The sequence below is a fragment of the Manis pentadactyla genome, chromosome 16 (genome assembly GCF_030020395.1).
Source record: "Manis pentadactyla isolate mManPen7 chromosome 16, mManPen7.hap1, whole genome shotgun sequence".
NCBI lineage: Eukaryota > Metazoa > Chordata > Mammalia > Pholidota > Manidae > Manis > Manis pentadactyla.
In genome coordinates, this window is record NC_080034.1 from 16663618 (window position 1) to 16676218 (window position 12601).

Here is a 12601-nt window from a genome sequence, read left to right on the forward strand (position 1 = left end):
TAATGATCTGATCCTGCTTAAATCCTTTTCATACTGCTGTGGTTTTTCACAGGATTTAAAATGTGATGCTTCTGACAGTTCAGTTTTCTGAATACAATGTCCTCTTCTCAATTTTGTTAGTCTGTGATCTGATTCAAGAAGATAAAGTACTTTCCTCTTGACCAGGAAAAGAGGACTGAAAGAGAGTATTTTTACATAATCCAAAGTAATAGGTGAGAAAGGGTTACACGTCAACCTGGGTCACCTCTCCCTTCAAAGAGCCCCAAATACTCTGCAGGAGTGAGTAGAGACCACAGGGAGGAACTAAGTTAGTTAGATGGGGGCTCCACGGGGACACTGCTCCACAAGGCATACAGGGCACCACACTTGCTAGAGGCAGGTAGAGGGAGCGGGCATCACTCTACTTTGTCGGTGGTCAACCACAGCATGTACCAAAGCCCTTTGCTGGCACTGAGGGGAGGGGGCTGCTCTCAACAGCAGCATATTCTGTGAATGAATTTGCCAAGCCAATCTGACAGTTCGCAGCAGCTGCAGAAGCAATAAGGTACGGAGGTTGGAGGGTGGAATGAAGATGCAAGAAGGTCGCAAAGAAAGTCTGAAGGGTTTTAGTAACTGTCTATTCTTTGTGCACCTGCCCCCAAAATAATGGAAAATGACAGCAGCTAAGCGGTACCATCATTTTACATAATAACACACTTCCGTGTTTTAATCATACAACTGACTATACAAATGCTGACTCATTCTCCTAATTCTTGTCACAATGCATTTCAGTAAACTCTGCTGCCAGTCAAGGCAAAAGTGCTCCTTGCTGATGTGGAATGACCATACACAGTCAACAAAAAAAGTTTAAAGTCACTGGTGACTGGCAGTGTGCTCGATGCTCCAAAACACCACTTGACAGACACACTCATGCCCATTTTGATATTTATTAACCAAAGTGGTCCAGAAAAGGGTTGGGTTAAAAGTTTCGAGTTGCATTCTTCCTGGGGGGCTGTAACCAGTCTAGAAAGCTGTTTTATCTCCTAACACAGGACTTACATCACACTACCCAAGAGTTAGACGTCAAGAGAAATTGTTCCTCTACCCTTATGTGAAAGCAAAATATAGTGGAGGTCTTTGTTTTTACCTGCAAGCCTGTTTTCCTAAGAAGCATGTGTACGTGTGGAGGGAGAAGCTTGACACCAGGGTGAAAAAAGGGGGAAAATCTTAAAAGTAGGAAATGAAAGCTAGGGAGGAGAAGATTACTGAATGCCAAGAATCAGTCACTGAAGTAATCCTCTAGTCCCTCCACAGCCATGTCCGGAGAGGGATTTAGAGAGGCCAGGGCAGGGGACTCTTCCTTGGCTTTCTGGACACTGGGCTTGGGTTGTGGAGTCTCAGGTGGGACAGGCTCCTTCTTGACGTCTTTACCACCATTTAGGATCCGCTGGCTCTCAACAAAGAATTGATTAGGGTGATTCAAAGAAAAGCCACAATCATTCACCTGTATGGGGAAGAAAAGGTGTATCACATTAATACTTAGCAAAGGTATATGGGGCTTCAAAAACTGTCCCAGACCTCATTTGAAACCTATTTAATACCTGAAACATGTTTCCTAGCAGTTCTTGTTCATTCCACTCACTTCACTACCTACATGACTGCATTCAGAAGGAGCATCAACGCCTACCTAAACATTAATGGCTCCTGCACCTCTGTCTACAGTCCAGATCTCTGCACTTAGCTCCAGTTTTCTCTGCAACTCAGCATCTCAGATGGCTCCAAAGCAGTTCCAAGCTAAATGCCTGACATATTGTTGGTCAATATTTATTAAAAAAAAGACGGAATCTTCAAACAGGGAATGGCTAACACAGACACCACTTTGATCAACTGGTCCCTCCCTGATACCACTCATATTTTGGAGCTTATAAGTCTGGCATAAGTAATCCCATTTAGTATAATACAAGCTCTGAAAAAAAAAACCTAATACAATTTTTTTCATTCCAATCTTGGGCTTTCCCTGGTCTTTTTATTGCAAATCTTTTTGTAATTTTCACTGTGACTTAATGCAAACACAACCAGGTTCACAGTTTTATGTTATTTCTTTTCTCAAATACTATCACTAAACTTAAAATTGTATTTTGACTATCATTTCAAATCACCCATTCCTCTGTGCCTTTCATACTCAATGAGCCTCTATGAGGATTTGAATATATGCTGTAGTTGAGATTCAGCAAACACGACTTTTTCTACATTTGATTCCAATATCAATGGTGAAGAAAACGATATTCCTTAATAGTTATCAAGTGCTTACTTAATGCCTATTATGTGGCAGACATTGTTCTAAGTGGCAAATATACACACTTACACATGCATATATTCAGTTAGCTCCATAAGAGCCTTCTGAAGGTAGAATGTCAATATTTTCAGTTTTTTATGATGAGGCATCTGAGAAAGGTTAAGTAACTGCTCAAGATCACTCACAGGCAGGGCTGGAGCGAGGCTACGAATTAGCAGGGTCCGTGATTGCAGCCGGGGTGCTGATGCTGCAGCTTGATGCTAAGCTCAGTAATTTTATATTCATTCCTTAAAATGTGTAACTCTTTACTAACTCTTGGTGCTTTCTACTGGGGTGGGACGTATGAGCAAGAGAGCCCTGTAAGTGTGAACTTCTCGCATGATCACTTTCTTCACATTCAACCACAGTTGCAGTCAGACTGAACTGATCACATGTAACCCTAAACCTGACTCAGATCCCTGCTTTTCACAGTCGCAGCTGATGACAAACAGAACGCCCCGTTTCTTGCATTCCTTGTTGGGCCTTTCTGTTAGGGGTTATTTTTACTTCACATATTTTTATAAACTGAGAAGCCATTACACTTCCTTTGCTCACCTGTCCTGTATTTATCAACCTTCTTAGTCTCACTCTGTACTGAAGTGACAGTACAGAGCTAATAAATATTTGGTGAGGTTAGCCCACAACAAACCAGTGTACACCAGTTTTATATTTCACACTGAAGACTATGTACAAGGCCATGTTATAAGCTGGTAGTTTTTCATAGGAGAAAGCATTTGACTAAGTCTAACTGTGAAGAAATTTCCAGCCTAGCAAGTCATATACTTAAGGGTCACAGACAAGGTTTATATACTTAACATTAGAGAGAGATTCTGGCTACGGAGATCAAGGGAGGCTTAGTGAGGGAAAGGCTATAGTAGTTGGGAGTGAAAACCTAGGACAGTGAGGTGAAGGGCAAGACAAACAGCAAGAGCACAGGAGCACCACGAGAGGGAAAGCAGGTGGTTCGGATGGCCTTGTGTGAAAGGCACATAAAGGAGAATAATAGGAAATGAGGTCGGGAGACAGGCCAGACCTCAGAAAGCCTTGAAAACCAGGATAAGTAGTCTAGACCTAATTTTGTAGGCATCAGAGAGTCACTAAAAATCCTTAAGAAGGGGGGTGAAGTGATTAGGGCTATGTGTAACCTTATGGTAGATTAAAATGAGTTAGCAGGGGGTTAAAAGAGGTGCTGTTATGGTCCAGAACTAACCCTCCTCACAAGTGAACCCATAAACAGAAACAAGGTCTTTTCTGGTAATCCACATTGGGACAATAATTTTATAGTAACTTTAATGTATAACAGACTAAGAGTTATCACCCAAATCACTAAGAACAAATTCTTATCTGCTATTTTGCTGCTTAATTTCAAAATGTTTCCTGAATGATTTATGTTACATCTGTATTTATTATTAATAATGGACTCATTTGTGAACTTATTATATTTGATTTTTCACCCATTCATTAAGAACTGGAAGATCTAATATAAAGTGTGCATTTTACAAGGATTCCAATGAAAAGTAAGCATAATGCCTGCCACATTTCAATCATAAGGCTTTGTTTTATAAACAGAGAACATTAGAGACTAGAAAGACTTGAGGACCCTTTAAGTTGAATAGCCTCCATGTACAATCTAGGGAAATGAGGCTAAAAGAGATAACTTGGTTTACATAGTTACAGAACTAGTAATCAATTTTGTGTGAATTAGAATTCAAGCATTTTGATTAGATCACTTAGTTGCTCTGAAATCTGTTCTAAGAGGTTTTATGAAAAATCAAACTTACAATCATTATTTCTAAAGCTAAATTTGGCTGTAAAGATTATAAAAAAACATTTCATACTGGATTAAACTAAATTATTAGACTTCAATGTGGACAAAATGAAATACAGTCATCTTTATAAGTCTCCATTTCTTCATCAATGAAATGGAGATAATAGTGGCTACATCACAGGGTTGCTATGGGGAAAACCAAAGAAATGAGTCAGTGGCTGTTTGCTCCTTTTTTAAAAAGGAACACTGCTTCATTCTAGATTTGGAAACAGAATTTTCATGCCTTTTTTCTTGTTGGATTGATGGGTTTTTATTGTGTTTCGTACAGTCCATTAAGTATTGGGATAGGGAAATTCTGTGATCCATTTTCATTTTGCCACATTCTCTTGGACTACAAAGGATCTAGAAAAGGGAATGGGGGAAAGCCTTTTAAAGTTTTTGTTTTAATCAGATTCTCCTACTTTAAAGAAAGAGCACCCTAGCAGTTGTGTGGAAGAGGGAGCACTGAAATGGTGCGTGTGCTGCAGATGCTAGGAACTGATTTAGGAAGCTACTGCAGTGATGCACGTAAGAGAGGATATTGGCTTCCAGCCCAGCGTTCTGATATCCATAATAAAGACCTGAGTTATTATTTTAAAAAATCATATTTGGTATGTTCTGTTTAAAACTCCAGGAAAATGTGTGAACAAGATCTCTGTAATGACTGATACAGTGGGAAAAAATACGCTCAGCTTTTTGGCACTGAGTCATTCTGGATACTCAGGAATAATCTACAGAGGCCTAGTTTTTTCATTTTCACATGGACTATGGCATAAGAAAAAAAAATACAGTATAAAACACTGCTTTCTAAAATACTGAGGATAAAAGGTTTTAGGCAGGGCAGCTTTTGACATCTACTAAGCGACTCTCAAGCATCTGCTTGCAATCAACATGTTTTGCACACAGTGGCCTTCACAAAACACAGGTCTCATATTTCTGGCACTGCAAATGTAGATTTTGAAGAAATGGAAGCAATATTGTTTTACCTATGGGATGTTTGGTTTTTAATCAAGAGGTTTTGCAATGACGGCTTATAATGAGGCAGCTGGCATCACCAGAAAGCCATATGGAACTATTATAGTGCTGCTGTAAATGGGATCAATTAAGTGGTTCATTTTCAGAACTTTCACTAAAGTGAGTTTGATCACAGAAGTCTCAGGAAAATAAACATAGGGTTTTTTGTTGGGGGAGGGCAGGATGGCAGAAACCTGACAATAGAGTAAAAAATAGTAACTATTTTCCTAATTAAAATAGAGAGTCATTCACAATTAAGAATCTATAATGAGACATCTAGCGAATACAACAGCTTTTTTATTCTATTGATTTATATGTGGTTTAAGTTGGACTTTCTGTGATCTTTTCATATATCTTTTCAATATCTTCACATCTTTTCAATATCTTCATTAATCTAAGGCAAGTTTTAACAACTGACAATAGAAATACTCTTGAATAATCAATAGGACAGATGCTGCAAAGGCAGATTGGAGAAAAAAAAAACTCCTTACTTTTATGTCACTAAAACTCAATGTTTAAATATAATTTTCGTATCTTTTTTTTAAAAAAAGAGAGGTTGAATAATAGACCTTAATTTGTGAAAGTTCTGAGGCCTCTTAATTAGAAGGGTCCACAAATAATTAAGAATATACATGAAATTAGAACTCTCAAGCTGAGCAAGTAAATTAAGGAATACAATCTTCAAGGGAAAGAATCAGGCAAAACTGGGCTGAAGTTACCAGGCATAGCTGGCTTATCTGGTGAGTTTTCTTTCTGAGAAAATGAATGAGAATTTGTGTTTATTCCTTTAAATTTTGTAAAAATAACTTTTTATGTCTTTAAATAATATTTAAAACAAGCCTAGTAGAGGACTAGACCCACAGCAGACTAGTTCTAGCTCCATGTCTCCCATTAACCAGTTGTGGTACCTTAGTCATGTAGAACTGCTAGGCCTCAGGGTTGTTGTTGTTTTTCTTTTAATGTAAGTTATGAAGATTGGATTATGAATCTAGACAGAAAAATGCTACTGACCTCAACAGCTATTATTACAGATACAGTACGAGATTCTGTCGAATAGCTCATAAGCTTCAGACAGGCCACTCAACAGCCTGGTTAGAAGCCAAGTTCCACCCCTTATACACGGTACTACACTGGTTGCTCAGTGTGCCTAAGCCTTATTCATAAATGGGGGTAAGAACAGTACTAGCTGCAGTCCTATAGTGTGGATCAAAAGGGTTAATGTGGTAAAGTGCGTAGGGCTGTGCCTGGCATGTGTTAAGGGTTACAGATGATATTGTTAGGAAGTAAATAACAGCAGAATTTACTTGATAAAAGTAACTACAATAGGAAGATTATTTCATGAAAACTACATAGAAAGGACAGCAAAACAGCTGATGACGAACTCAATAAGCGCAACATCTTTTTTGGGAGGATCATAGATCCTTTTGAAACCTGATACATACCAGACTCCGAACAAAATGTTGCAAGATTTGTCCTAGGTTAGGAAACCATGATCAGTGCTTGAAGACTGGGAGTCAGTGGGCTGGACTGGACCTACAGAGGTGTTCCGTTGGCCTACACAGGGTAGTGAAACTCCTCACTGTGCTTGCCTCTAACAGGGTGGGAATTCTTCAGTGGGCTACACTTCTTACAATACTGTCTGGTATTAATTTCAGCCCAGTTCACTTTTTTGGCTTATTTGCCTGACCTCTGTAGGTCCTTGAGTTTGTGACTCTTGGTTAAACTTTTCAGAACCTATTAGCAGGCCTTTTCGTACTGAAGAGGCTACCAAAATAAAAATCACACACATTTCACTGACTCCTTCGCCTTTAAGGGTATACCTGGTAAACTAAGTTCTTCCATACAGATAAACATCAGACTTGAGAAGTGAAGTAACACAGGGTGGCAGCCACAAGCAAAAGAAGTCTGATTTTCTGCATGAAGGCCTGTGGGTCAAAAATGGCCCACCACTGGTTTTTGTAAATAAAGTCCTACTAGAACATCATTTACACATCGTCTGTGGCTACTTTTTGAACTACAACAGTAGAACCGAGCAGCTGTGACAGAGACCTAAAGTTTTTACAAGCTTACTCTCAACCCTAGATGTGGAGTGGTGGGTGGCAGCTCTAGTAAAAGGCAGGCTCTCTCATGGTGTGGCTTCTCCTAGTTATAACATTCCTAGTTATGTAACATCTAAGCTTTATTCTCTGGACCTTCTACAGACTTTTATAAACTACCTAATATTGTGTAATTTATTTCTTTCTGCTTAAAATACCTGGAGTGGTTTCTACCGCTGAAGCTAAAAGCCCTGAATGAAACAGAATAACAGAAGACAAAGAATTAGGCTATAAAGTTTAAAAAGTTACTTACATTATGTATCATCTCGAAATACTTCTGACAGGCTACTTGGTAATGTGTCTCTTTTACTAAAGCCAGAATCTAAAATGAACAAGAAAACAGAGAATAATAAATTTCTTCTAAAATCACTGTTGCTCAGGGTTGTTGGCCTTTTCAAAATCTTCATTCCAAACAGGAAATGCATTAAATCATGTAGCAATGTTGTACTTCTGCAGCCTGGACACTGTGATGATTGTGACATTATATAGTAGCTGTTTAGGTCAGCATTAAATCACAGATGACGAGATAGTAAGTGATCTTTCTGACTTACCAACTGTGAAATTTCAGTAACTTTACCTTGACAAGATGAAAATAGATCCTAGTATTATGACTTCGACAGTTATTGTCAGAAAATCATATTGGAACATTTCTTCCAAAATTGTAGATATAAATCTAGTAATGTAAATGGCTGGTGCATGAAGCTATGAAGTATACTATTTAGATTTTTATTTTTCACATTACTAGTTTATATAGATACGGCATAAAATAGAGCTGTGTGCCCATCAGGAAAATTTAATGTAAACTCTTTGAACAAGTGTCTGTGAGAGGGAATGCTCCCCCCTTCAATCAGATTTGTTCTTTTTAGAAATGAAGTTATTTCTGCTAAAGCTCAGCAGAATAGGAGAGTGAATAGTCTATTCTGAACACCTATTAGGAACATTATCCTATCTTTTGTAAATACAATTTGCTTTCCCATTCCACAGCCTGTAATCTCTTCAGAGTGGTGCAAACGCCCATTCTTATCAGCAGACTGCAATGCCAGTTGAAATTTGTAAAGTTTCATCACCTTCTCTGCCAAATAAATAAAATGTATATTTGGCATGTTTATCAAACACAGTAAAATCCTGGAATCAAGAGACAGACTCAAATGAAGGGAAAAATAATTCTAGAGAAATGTTAATTTCTATCCCTTTCAAAAGGCTGACCTCCTTCCGATGACAGAAAGAAAAGTACATGAAGCCTCAAATTCCTGCTATATTCATTACTAAATATAGCTTATATCTTTTGACAGATACACAAAATTATTACAGTTGCAAGAATGGGCATCATACAATACTGACAATATTGTCCTTAAAATAATTGGTTTTCTCTGATTGTCTTATACACTTCTGGTCACCTTCCATTAAATCCTATATGAAAGACCTATGTAAGAAAGACCTATGTAATGCCAGCCAGTCACAGCACCCAGGATCCTGCCTGTTCGATCTGTCCATTTTTCTTGAATTACTACAACAAAAATGAATAAAGCCACAAAGCTTTCCAAGTAACTTTAACACTCAGAGGTCATATTCTCCAATGTTTTTATACAGATACTCCTATTGAGATGAACTTGATTATTGAGTACCTGTGAATTACAATTCTGGAGAAGCAAAGACTTCAAACAAATTTAAATGTTGCCATAAACTATCTGAAGAGGAAATGAATTCACAGAAATAAAAAACCGTGTGGTAAAGGTTCTTTTTATGTAAAACAATGAATCCAACATCATATTCTATATACATGCATGTATATATGTATATTCATAGATATGTATATAAAAAACTTTTCCTTGCAAAGTAAATATATAACATTATATACATACAACCTAATAGATATATGTTTGGGAAACATGTTATAAAGAAATCCTTTTAAGAAACACCTGTTAAGGAAAATAGGAAAACAGATCTATGGAGAGGGGAAAAAAGATGGCAGAATAGGAAGGGAAGGCAGAAACCTCCTCCCATACACAGCTAGGAAGCAACTACAGCAAATACAACTAACCCTGAAAATGACCGGAACCCTGCAGAACCGACCACCTGCACCTGGTGAGGAGAAGGCCACACAGAGAAGGGCGAAGGGTCAGAGCCACGATCAGGTGGGACCTAAGCCCTTCTCCCAGCCCAGCCCACAATCCCAAGGAAGAGGAAAGGAGCAGGGAGAGGACAGTGCTCAGGAACTCTGCACACCCAGCCTGGAGGACAGGCAGTCCTTTGGTGTCACTGAGACCCAAAATAGAGGCAGCAGTTTGAAGGATTTACAAGCAACAGGAAAGGTGTCAGAAGGGTGGGATTTGCACTGAGCTTTCTCCTCAGGAGAAAGGGCAGGTAGGTGGACATCACTACCTGAGTCCTCCCTTATCCCAAGTGGTAGGTTGCTCATGAGAGCCCAAAAATCTCCATCCCCTCACTGGCAGCCTGTCCCCCTTGGCCCAGCAGCATCAAACTCTGCTGTCTGGCAGGCAGAGGGGAGGCTCTTCCAGCTTCCTGTGCACTCTCTCAGCCCATCTGGGACAGGGTCTGCAGGAGTCAGCTATGAATGCTCCTTCCTCCTTTTAGATGGTGCAGCTGGTGTCACAGGCCCCCGAGCTTCAACTGTCCCCCTACCTCCAACAGCACCACCACAGCTGCAGGGGAGGCAGAGGGTGGCCCTGCCCACAATAATCCAGGCAGAAGCACCCCTGCTCTGATCACAAAGGGACAGCTGAGGTGAGCTGCCACCCACAGCTGACTGAGCTAGACCACTGTCAGCAGACAGAAAAGTGACCCTGCCCACAGCCCACCATAGAAACCAGGGCTCCACTGCAAAGGAGACCCAGGCACTGGACAGAAGAGTCGTGAGCCTTGGGGCACCACAGGGCACCTTCTCCATGAAGCCATTACTCTCTAGACCACGAAGCATAGCAGATCCATGTAATACAAAGGAAGAAACACAGAAACCATGACAAAAAGAGGAGGCAGAGGAATATGTTCCAAACAAAACTACAGGATAAGACACCAGAAAGAGGACTAAATGAAACAGAGATTACCAGTCTTCTTGATAAGGACTTCAAAGTAACAATCATAAATATGCTCACTGATGTGCAGAAAAGTATTGATTTCAGGGAGGACTTCATTAAAGAGATAGAAGAGCTGAAAAAGAGCCAGTCAGAGCTGAAGAATACAGTAAATGAAACGAAATATACAATGGAGAAAATAATAGATGGCTGCAAGTGGAGACAATCAATGAGATGGAAATTAGTTCCTCAGCTTCACTGTTTTCCTGTTCTCTAAGAGAAAAAAAGAATCTAGAAATGAGAGGATGCTAAGAGAGCTGTAGGACCATTCCAAACGAAACAATACTCACATAATAGGGGTATGAGAAAAAGAGAGACAAAGGGGTAGAAAGTCTCTTTGAAGAAACAATTGCTGAAAACTTCTCCAAATTGGGGATAGAATAGATACATGGAAGCACAGAGAGTCCCTAACAAATGGAACTACAGAAAGACAGCCCCAAGATTAAAAATAAGGAAAGCATACTGAAAGCAGCCAGAGAGTGAAAAAAGATTACTTATAAAGGAAAAACCCATCAGGCTATTAGCAGACTTCTTAGCAGAAACTTGACATGCCAGCAGGGAGTGGCATGAAATATTAAATGTATTGAAACAGAAGGACCTTCAGCCAAGAATCCTCTACACAGCAAGATTACCATTCAAATTTGAAAGATATCAAAAATTTCCCAGATCAACAAAGGCTGAAGGAATTTATAACCACTAAACCAGCATTACAAAGAATGTTAAAGGGACTTCTGTATATGGAAATGTTCCTAAGGCTAAATAGCTTTCATCAGTGAAAATAAACCCTCTGTAAAGATAGTAGACCAATTATTTACCAACCAAGTATGAAATTAAAACAAAAGAAGTAAAATCAACTATACACAAAATCAGTCAAGGGATATATAAAAAATGCAGATTATGACATCTAATAGACAAAAGTGTGGAGGAGGAAGAAGAATAAAATAAATGTACTTCAGATTGTGTTTGAAATAGACTGCTCATCAATTTAATATAGTTAGGAAGCTATCCATGAACCTTATGGTAACCATAAACCCAAAGCCTCTAATAAATACATAAAAAATTTAAAAGCTACATCAAAAGTATCATCCATCACAACCAAGTGGATGTATACTAGGGATGCAAGGATTGAACAACATTCATAAATCAATGTGACATACTACATTAACAAAAAAGAAGGATAAAACCACATGATCATCTCAACAGATGCTGAAAAAGCATCTGACAGAGTTCAACATCCATTCATAACAAAACTCTCAACAAAATGGGTATAGAGAGTACAAACCCACAGCTAACATCATACTTACTGGCAAAAAGCTGAAAGTTCTTCCTCTACAATCAGGAATAAGACAAGGATGCCCACTCTCCTCACTTTTATTCAACATACTACAGGATGTCCTAGTCATGGCAATCAGACAACACAAAGAGATAAAAGGCATCCAAATCTGTAAGGGAGAAGTTAAACTGTGACTGTTTGTAGGTGACATGATATATACAGAAAACGCTAAAGACTCCACCAAAAAAAATATCAGAATAAACGGATTCAGCAGAGTTGCAGGATACAAAATTAATACACAGAAATCTGTCGCATTCTTATATCCTAACAATGAATTAGCAGAAAGAGAAATCGAGAAAACAGCTCTATTTAGAACTGCATCAAAAGAATAAAACACTTAGGAATAAACCTAACCAAGGAGGTAAAGATCTTTGCTCTAAAAACTACATGACACTCATAAGAAATATTAAAGAAGACACCAATAAATGGAAATCTCTTCTGTCCTCATGGATAGGAAGAACTACTAGCAGCAGAAACTCAGGAAAATAATTCCATTCACAGTTGGCATCAAAAAGAATAAAATACCTAGGAATAAACCTAACCAAGGAGGTGAAAGACCTATACTCTGAAAATTACAAGACACTCATGAGAGAAATTAAAGAAGACACCAATGAATGGAAATACATCCTGTGCTCATGGATAGAAAGAATTAATATTGTCAAAATGGCCATCCTGCCTAAATAATCTACAGATTCAATGCAATCCCTATCAAAATACCAACAGCATTCTTCAACAAACTAGAACAAATACTTCTAAAATTCATATGGAACCACAAAAGACCTAAATAGACAAAGCAATCCTGAGAAAGAAGAACACAGCTTGGGGGATTACACTCCCTAGCTCCAAGCTCTACTACAAAGCCACAGTAATCAAAACAATATGGTACTGGCACAAGAACAGACCCATAGATCAATGGAACAGAATTGAGAGCCAAAATAGAAACCC

General features: G+C 38.8%; 1 protein-coding gene across 4 annotated transcripts in view; it reads right to left on the reverse strand.

The window, feature by feature from the left end:
* Positions 1-912: 912 nt before the first annotated feature.
* PRIM2 (DNA primase subunit 2) overlaps positions 913-12601 on the reverse strand; it is a 343351-nt gene continuing 331662 nt past the window's right edge. For all 4 annotated transcript variants that reach the window (XM_057493690.1, XM_036916298.2, XM_036916299.2 and 1 more), the window contains 2 exons: positions 7485-7553; positions 913-1483 (listed from right to left, as the gene is read on the reverse strand). In XM_057493690.1, the coding sequence (XP_057349673.1) occupies positions 1259-1483; positions 7485-7553 (294 nt within the window). In that variant the 3' untranslated portion in view covers positions 913-1258. The remainder of the gene's footprint in view (positions 1484-7484; positions 7554-12601) is intronic.